Here is a 9,075-nt window from a genome sequence, read left to right as displayed (position 1 = left end):
TCTTGTCTGTGGTGTGGGTTGAATCCCAAGCTCCTGGAGTCATGGAAGTGTGGAGTCATGGGATTTTCCCTTTATACAAAAAGTTGTCTGAGCTGCTGCAGGGAGAAGATTGGGGGCTGAATCCAGGCTCTGAGCCCAGAGGGGTGTAAGAAAAACAGTGTATCTGGATTTAGAAATTGCATGAAGTTTTTCCTTTATTTTGTGGTAACCCCAGCTCAGGGGACAGGAAATCTAAGTCATGATCTTGAATGCCTGAGGTTAGGTCTTCTCCTAAACTAGATCCATGTTTCTTTTTAATTGTCAGAAGTCCTGGTAACAGACCTACAAAATAATTTCAAATGTACAAGAACACTGAGCTACAGGGAAGTCCCTAAACAGCTTTCCCTGCTGCACCCTCTTGTGGCTAGAGGACTGTGTAAGGGCTGTGCTGGTGGTATGAGCAAGAGCTTCAAGCTAGCCCTGCCAGATCCCAACAGTTTTAAGGATCTGGCGTCCCACAATCAAAAACCTTCCACTGGCAGGATGGCAATACAGAATGAGCAAGTCTCTCATGCATTCCCAGTCTAGCCAGCACAGCCGTACTATAACTGGAGGAAATAAGGTTGTGTTCCTGGTATTCCCCAATAAAACACATCTACAACTAGTGAAGTGCAGCTCCAGGAAGCAGAAATCAAGTTGATGATCTGTGTCTTCATTAGAAGCTGCACAGTCTTATTTTGCATCTTTATCTCATCCTGCAGGACTGGAAAACCAGGAGTGGTATATCAATAATATCTAACTCTGAGCCTGTTCCCCTGCAGATGGAGCTGGAATCGACAGGGCCTTCCATCCCCTCTGTGATCCATGACGAGAATGGGAATGTGATTGATAGCAGGGATCCCTCAGGGGACCCCATTCAGTTTGTGTTCGAAGAGATAACCTGGCAGCAGGAAATCCCCTGGGAAGAGGCAGCCCAGAAGCTGGAATTGGCCATGTATCCATTTAAGAAGGTGAGGAAGGGGTTGTGCTCTTTCTTCCATAGCACGTCTGTTTGGRCAGGGTCATTTTCACCGAGATGTCCAGTCACCTCGAGGACCAGCAGGAATCAGAGGCCACGACTTAGCAGCATTCAGAGTAGCATGAGGATCTCCCTGCTCAGCCTGCATCATGCAGGTGCTGCATGTGTGACGTGATGGGCCTCCAGTTTCCCGATGAGAGAGAACAGCATCCCTGAAAAGCCGTTTGGGGTCGCACAGCAGCAGGGGCAGGAGCACAGCCCAGATGTCATGTCATTCCAAGCTCATATTGTAAATGTAGGCTCATCCTTCCTTCCTCTTATCAGTAGCTGCCGATGCAATTCCCGAGCAAGGCAGGTAATTGCGCTTCTTACAAATGGTTTTTCTTTGGCATTTCTTTTGCAATTTCTGCTACCTTTGGACCAAGCTTTCCTTATCAGCAGAAAACACACATTCTGCCTGTGCATCCACATCCTGCAAGGAGACTCAAATTCATAGCACTGGGTGACCTAAACTATTTAGCATGCCAGTAGCCTCTGGAGCAGATGGCTACTGCCTGTCACTGCTTCTTTGGCTGAAGGGACGTGTTTCAAAGGCTGCCTCCTTGTGCCTGAGCTTACAAATGTCCCTCTGAGCTGCCAACATGTTAATAAAGTTCCCTTCATTTGAGTGATTGGAACACTCTCTCTGCAGAGTCCCTCGCAGCCAGTTTTTAGACAGTTTCAGTGAGATTTTGTAATAAATATCTCAAGGCCAAATTTCCTAGGCTGCTTTGTATGTTTGCAGACAGCCTGCCTGCAGTTGGGCTGATGCTCTCTGCAGTGTGTAAATGTGGGGCTTTGCACGTGCTGGTACAGCCCATGTGCTGCGAGTATCCCCAATCTCACCGTATCCCCAGCCGTTTGTCATGTACCTGGACCTTTCCCAAAGGAAAAGCCGCATCTCGCACGGCAGTGGAGTTAATGCTCCAGACTTAGCATCCACTTCGCTACATTTTGCATGGGCAGCACTAACAGAATGACCAGCTGCAAGTTGGTGGGTGAAGAGTTGGTTCCTGCCCAGGATGTGCCTGTCTCTCTGCTCACTGTGGCAGGGCTGGAGTGTGTGATCCAGCTTAGAGGTCTGTGCTGTGGATCCCTGAGGTGAGAGGAGATGAAGTTGCCCCTGGGGAGAGCACCATGGTTACCATTTGCTTTAATGAACAGGAAGGCAGGGKGTGAACAGGGTTAGCATTGAGCAGGAATGGGCTGATCGCCCAGTTGTAAGGCCGAGCTGTTGTGCTGCGGCTCTGTGTGTTGCCTATGCGATGTGGTAGGTCTGTTTCCTTCAGGTCCTGCTCATGTTTGAGGTGGGCTGTTCTGCTGCCTGTTTCTCAAGCCATCTCTCTGCCTYCAGGTTTCCTATCTTCCCTTCACACAAGCTTTCGAGAGAGCAAAAGAAGAAAAGAAGCTGGTGCACTCGATCCTGCTGTGGGGTGCCCTGGATGACCAATCCTGCTGAGGTGAGGGCTGTTCCCGTCTTGGCTGGAGGAACGATGTGCATAATTCAGACTCTAAGAAGGGCTCAGGGTCAGGGAGGAGCCAGTGGCAAGCTTTGTGTAGAGAAGGGTTGGAAGTGGGAACTACTGCCCAGAACTTGTATCCGCAGTGGCAGGATTAGATCTATTTGAGGCAAGCCCTAGACCAGCTTTCTAATTCAAGAGCCCTGATTTGAGGGGAAGGAATGGGTCTGGTCTTTCCACTTTCTCTTCCCCTCTCACGCTGCCCTAATCAGTCTGCTTGGGTAGAGGCAGTGGCTGCAGGGCAAGAGAGATGCTGCTCCCTGCTTTGTCTCCATATCACATTTCATGTCTGCACGGGAGAAACCAGAGCCAGATGCAGGGTTGGGGTTGTCGTGATGTGTAGCCATTTCTCCCACATGCCCAAGAACTCGCGTGCCACATTGGGCAGGACTAATGGGTCCTGTCTACCCCTAAAAACTCTCCAGCTTGTGTGGGCTCTGCTGTGATATGAACAGAAAAATGCACTCACGGTGGATCCTCAGGGCTTGATCCTTTCCTAAGTGCACCAAACCAGCCCCATGGCGGGCTGGTTCTGCAATGTCTTTGGTTGCCTTGAAAGCGGCCAGCATCTGCTCTGGTGAGTCTTCTCTGCCAGCAGCACGCACTGGAAACCATAAAATATGGAAAACTGCCAACAAAGGAGAAATAAGACAATGGGCCGGGTTGGGGGGAGCCCGAGCCAGCTGCCACAGCAGCCAGCCCCWGGGCAGAGCAGTGGCATCAAACATGGCAACAGTCAGCCTTGGAAATGCAGCAAACGACTGTCTGCCTCCCTTCCTGTGTCAGGTTCGGGGCGAACTCTCCGGGAGACCGTCCTGGAAAGTTCGCCCATCCTCGCCCTGCTGAACGAAAGCTTCATTAGCAGCTGGTCGCTGGTGAAGGAGCTGGAAGAGCTGCAGGTGAGTGTCGCAAACACATCTGCCTTCTTGCGTTTGGTGCTGGTGAACGCAGACGGTGTTTGGCACGGGGCTGCGGGTAGGAAGGGGGAGCTCACACCTGTGCYAATGGGGGATTTCAGTTCCAGGCCCTCTGTGTCTTAGCAATTGCAGTGGCAAAACAGACGCCAGATGGAGTCAGGCTAAGGAAACAACACAGTGATCCCCTTCGCTCTGTTATAGTGCCAATATTAAAAGCTAAACCATTAAAAGCCAAACATTGAGAGATAGCCCTGCCCAAGGCCATTTGTGCCATCGGCAAACTGACTGCTTTCCATAACCCAGAGAGCAACCAAATACTGTCTGAACMCTGAGCCTCCTGATTGCACCTTTCCCTACTCGTGAGCCTCTCTGGGCACATGCTGTTAGTTAGGTGCAGTCACAGAGCTGCAGAAGCTGTGAAAAGCCAGGATCAGACTGTTTATGTGCCTGGGAACTGYCAGTGACAGCGTGATCTTACTGTTTGGGGGGAAATCTACTGCTGAAGTGTGTGTGTGGTGGGGAGGAAACACTGACTGAAAGGGAATAGTAAAGCACATCATGAGAATGGAGCCAGCTACYGTGCTGCAGGGCAGCTCTTCGTCCACCCCCTCATCCTGGGTTAGGTTTACTCCTCCCGCTCTGTTCTGCTAGCATTGGTGTGTGCAAGCATGTTCCTGTGGTGTCTCTTTACAGACCAACAGAGAGAATGAGTTCTACAGCAAGCTGGCTGACCTGCACCTTGAGAAGTACAACTTCCCTGTGGAGATGATCATCTGCCTCCCCAACGGCACGGTGGTATGTTTGTTACTCCTTCAGCTGGGCTTGGCTCTTCCCCTCAGAACGTGCTCTCTTCCTCCTCCCCGAATACATCACTCCCCGGGGGGAGGAGATGGCGTCATCCAAAGTGCTTGGAAAACACCCAGCTGGTTCAGGTTCTATTACTGGAAATACAGCGCTGTTTATCAGGATGAGGATAGGACACATGGAACAGAATGAGCTCCTGCTGATGGGAGGCATTGGAGTCGCATCCAGAGAGGCACATTRGACAGGGTGTTTAAAGGCCTCCCATTCTGTGAAGAGGTGAGTGTCCTGCAGACTGCCGTCCTTTCGGCAGCATGTGCCCTCAGGCTTCCTGGGTCTGGGCAGGACTAAAGGCTGGCTCCTCTGTCCAGCAGCATCCCAGAAAATACAGGGTCATCTGTAGACCTGAAGCTCATATCAGCTCCCCCAGCCGTTCTCTGGTTCCCCAGGCCCTTTGTGGGGCTGTAGTCCCTCGCACTGCTGTGCTCGCAGGGACGTTGTGACAGACAGACAGTAGCAAGTGCTCTACCAAGAAATATGAAACAAATGCATTTTTATTCAAAGACAGAAGAGAGAACAGTTCTAGCAGGGAGGGAAAACAATCAAACTTCAATCAAATGTCTGCCTACATTTCTTCATTCTGTCCCTTCCCCATCCCTGGCTGGAGTCAGCGACCTTTGGAAAGCAATTGTAGCTTGTGTTCTGCACCCTCTTACTGTCCCCTTGTGTTCATGCCTTGGAGAAAGTCTCTCCTTATCAGCTTGTTCTAGCACATTCCTCTCTTCCTCTTGCCTCTCTGGGTTTGTCACAGCAGATCAGCCATTAGCAAGTCAACATGCTTTGGCTCTGCTGTGCCCCTGCCTTGGATTTGAAGAACAACAACAGCTCCTGACACTTGACACTGCAGCGCTTCGCTGTGTGTCAGCAGCTGGGCTGTCTGAGGTGGAGGATCCTGCCAGGGCTAATCTGATTGTGTCCCACACTTGCCAGATCCTAGCTAGTAACATTTGCAGTGACTTGTTGCTGTCTCTTTAGTGGCTGCCCTCCAAATTAGGCTGTGGACTGTTGACTGCAGGCTAGTGAGTGACCTCAACTCAGTGAGTTACAGCCTGTCAAGGTTGCTGTGGTCACCRGCCATGTGTCCCCCTTGCCCATCTCCACTGGGAAGCAGAAGGCACAGGGACATTTTAAGCTCACATGCTTGTTTTGCAGCCAGGCTGGGCTGAGAGCACGCACTGAAGCAGTCAGTGTGGGTGGGCTGCTATCTCCCCAGCCTTTGTTCAGCAGTAGGTTTTGTCTGATTTTGCCCAAATCACCTTCATCTTTTTCTTCACCATGCTGAGCAGGGGGTCAGCACACTTGGAGAAAGCAGGCCATTGTTTTTCAGACACCTCTTTCTCTAACTGTAAAATGGAAACCTGATTCCTGGATGCTGAGTTAGCATTTGCAAAGCATTAGAGAGTCTTAAATTTAATTACAGTCTTGTCATCTGTGTCCTGGCTAGAGGCCAAAGTAGTGGATGGTGAATTGATGTGGCCTTTAAAGTCTCCTCTCCCACCTGTTTTCTTTCTCAGATTCACCATATCAATGCCAACTACTTCCTGGATATTACTTCTATGAAGCCTGAAGATGTTGAAAGTAGCATCTTTAGTTTCTCAACCAATTTTGAAGACCCTTCTACTGCAACTTACCTCCAGTTCCTGAAGGAAGGACTGCAAAGAGCAAAACCATACCTGCAAACCTAAAAACAATGGCACCTGACTGCCCCACAGAGATGGCCAAAGACTTCAGAGATCTATTTTCATTACAGCAGTTCTTCCTCCTCTTTGTGCCAGGCACTGATGTTAAGATGCAGACAGTCCCAGGGCTGGAGCTTTGTTCTGGATGATCTAGGGCTGTTGAAGAGGCTGAGTTTTGAGTGATGCCGGTTTCTGTTTACATAACCTGCCCTTTTGAGTTCAGGCAATTTTTTACAGGAGTGAAAATACTTGAATCTATAAACAGTCTGTGTGCGTGTACCTTGGTGTGTTACCAGCCTTCACATTTTTCCACCTCCTGTTCAAACTCTCTGTGGTGAAACTCCTGTAACAACTATACCAAGTGTCACCTGCAAACACATGATCTCAAGGGCCTGACTTTGCGTTGAATCATGGAGAACAGCATTGCCATTACGACCAAACACTCGTGGTGAGTCCCTCTGCCCTGCGGGCGAAGGTGCAGAATCCAGCGCAGGTGGAAAGGTCTTTCCTGGTAGCCAGCGTCCTCACACCTCCTCTCCAAGGGCAGTTCTGAGGCTGACTGAGCCGTAAGCTATTCCACGGCCTGGATCCCAGCTCTTCAGGATGGCATTTATTGACAGCAGTGGCAACAAATGCATAATGTGGGGACTCTAGCTGCTCATGTGTAGACATGCAAGTTGGAGGATCTGTTTAGAGGCCTGAGCTCTGAAGTAGCTTCCTTCCAGTTCCCTGGATGCCTGAAATGTTTATCCTGTGTGACATGGCGCAAGACCTGTCTCWCTTATTCAGGTTCTTTGTGTCTGAGGGAGATGGTGAAGTTGGCATAGTGAAATTAGCAGTGGAGAACTAGGCATCAGAGGTATGTTGCAGTTCGGAGATGTCAGGTGTGGATTAACTCAGGAAGACTGGGGGGCCAGAGCCCCTGTTAGTTCCATCAGTGCAGTGTGCGCACTCCACGTTACAGGACGGGGTGGTGAGCGGTGACCCTGTCCCATTCAGTCCGGGGCTGCTCCCATCCCACATGCTTTGAGAGCTTTGTTCTCCCAGTGTGTCTCCTCGCTGGCTGTAAGATGCTCCCGTCCACATTTGCTTTGAGAGTTTCCACATCGCACTAAACAAATGAACCATGATGAAGTTCCCTTTAGGAAGCGGAGGTTCGCCGTTGCCCTAAGAGCATTAGCTGGTTGGGAACTGAGCAGTTTTAGAAGCCAGTATTATAAAGAAACTTTCACAGAAAACTTTCCAAAGAAGAAATTGTTCAGACAGAATGCCATTGTCCCTCAGCTGTAACCATCCCGAGCAGTCATTCCTATTTGGTACAAATGCTTGGCTACAGGGTGAGTGTAAGTTGGGGAAGGAAGGATCTAAGTGAAACAGGTTCAAAGCATATTCCTATAGATATGTGAGACAAAGCATCTCCAATAGATGGCTGCAAACAGCCATGGTTGTTGATGTTTTCTCTGCTCTCTAAAGCACAATTTAGTTGGACCAAATCAAAAGGGGGAAAAGCCTTTTTTGGAAGGGGCATTTTCATTCCCAGAATACACAACCGGGGAGGAACCAGGGATCTTTTCTCACCCTGTCCGTGTCCTGTCCCCACCTCTTCTGTCTGTATCCATGGCTGGAGGCTGAGCTGAGCTTAGACGAACCTTTGGGCTTACCCAGTATAGCTTCACTAATTGCTCTAGTGAAATTAATTACCCCTGGGATGTTTCTCAGTATCAGCTTTATAACTATGCATTAGCTCTGCACTTTTCTAGCCCTCCAAGGAGCCTGCAGTAATCACAGGCTTGGTTCTGGCAGTGTTTTCAGCGGTGGCTGTGGAAAGTGTTGATGTCTCTAGGCAGCGTTAGAGACTGACCTCCAGCTGCTGCACCCCAGTCTTGGCCCCTCTGTGTCCTTAGAGGGGCTTTGGCCCAAGCTGAGCACGGCAGGGGAGGCTGAGTGCTACCTCCCTCTGGCTCCTTTGGAAGCACAGTTTTAGTGTAGATCTGCCCTTCTGGCTTTTACAAAGCTTCTTTTGAGGTATTTTTGTTGCACCTTTCTTTAACCCCTCAGTAAGGGGCTTAAGACATCGAAGCRGTGTCTGTGGGCTGTTTGAGCACAAGGTGAAAGGGATTAACCCAAAGCACGGCAGAAGTCCTGCTCCTTCACGAGCAAAGTGCTCTGGGGATCCCTTGGGAGGGGATGTGGCTGTCCCCCCCCTTAATCCGTTAACTACAAAGCTGCCTGAGCGATCGCTGCCCCTTTACTGCTCTGTAACAGTTGGAGGTGGACTCTGGGTGGAAACGGTTGTCTGAGGCTTTTTTAATACGTGCCAAGCTTTTTTTTCTCATATTTGTAAACTCCTTAAGTTTTTCAATAGTCTTTTGATATATCAGAGAGGGGGGGAAGGAGCTGCTTGTTTTCCCGATCTCCTGTGCTTTGTGATGGTCTGGTCTTAAATCCACAAGTGGATCAGACCTGATATTTGCCAGCGGCGATTCAGTGGAAAACAGCACCACTTCTTCCTCCGCTGGAGCCTCACTCATCGCGGTTTGGCACTGTACGGTGCGACGGGCTGCCCGGCTCTGTAGCTCCTTCCTTAAACTGATGCCACCACCTCGGCCTCGCTCAGTTCTTGCCTCCTTCGACGGGGGGCAGCGGGAACGGGGGGAAGCGCTCGGGGAGGGGGGCGAGGAGGGGTCGGCCCCTGCCCTGCTACGGCCCCGCATTCGGTGCAGCCTCGCGCCCCAGGACTGTCACAACCCCCCATCACACACACACACACACACACACCCGTGCCACCGCCCCCCTCACGCTGCCGGTGTGTCCCTGGCACCAGCAGGGAGCCGCCGGCTGCCGTCGCACCCCTCAAGCCCCCAGGCGCACCGCCGTCCCGCTGCACCTACACCCCACTGCACCCCTCGAGCCRCCCGAACCATCGCGTCCTCTCACGCGTACGCGCCCCACACATCGCCATCACGCCCCTCGGGTCCCCCGAACACACCATCACACCCCACACCATCACACCCTTACACACACACCCCCTATCACACCCTTCACGCCTCCTCACACCCCCC

General features: G+C 51.0%; 2 protein-coding genes across 7 annotated transcripts in view; both read left to right on the top strand.

The window, feature by feature from the left end:
• SELENON (selenoprotein N) overlaps nucleotides 1-9,075 on the top strand; it is a 35,346-nt gene that overhangs the window by 14,471 nt on the left and 11,800 nt on the right. For 4 of the 6 annotated variants that reach the window (XR_003252948.1, XR_003252951.1, XR_003252952.1 and 1 more), the window contains 5 exons: nucleotides 801-989; nucleotides 2,391-2,496; nucleotides 3,343-3,455; nucleotides 4,167-4,268; nucleotides 5,849-6,872. Coding sequence is in view for 1 of the 6 variants with exons in the window: in XM_026062489.1 (XP_025918274.1) it covers nucleotides 801-989; nucleotides 2,391-2,496; nucleotides 3,343-3,455; nucleotides 4,167-4,268; nucleotides 5,849-6,019 (681 nt within the window). In the remaining 5 variants the exon portion in view is untranslated. Of the gene's footprint in view, nucleotides 1-800; nucleotides 990-2,390; nucleotides 2,497-3,342; nucleotides 3,456-4,166; nucleotides 4,269-5,848; nucleotides 8,615-9,075 lie in introns of those variants that run through there. The other 2 variants (XR_003252949.1, XM_026062489.1) reach the window with 2 other exon arrangements.
• Nucleotides 7,336-9,075, top strand: part of MTFR1L (mitochondrial fission regulator 1 like) — a 13,540-nt gene continuing 11,800 nt past the window's right edge. The window contains exon 1 of the mRNA XM_026062431.1: nucleotides 7,336-7,350. Within this exon, the coding sequence (XP_025918216.1) occupies nucleotides 7,336-7,350 (15 nt within the window). The remainder of the gene's footprint in view (nucleotides 7,351-9,075) is intronic.

The sequence above is a fragment of the Apteryx rowi genome, unplaced genomic scaffold (assembly GCF_003343035.1).
Source record: "Apteryx rowi isolate R43461 unplaced genomic scaffold, aptRow1 scaffold_190, whole genome shotgun sequence".
Taxonomy (NCBI): domain Eukaryota; kingdom Metazoa; phylum Chordata; class Aves; order Apterygiformes; family Apterygidae; genus Apteryx; species Apteryx rowi.
This window is presented reverse-complemented; position numbering and strand designations above follow the sequence as displayed.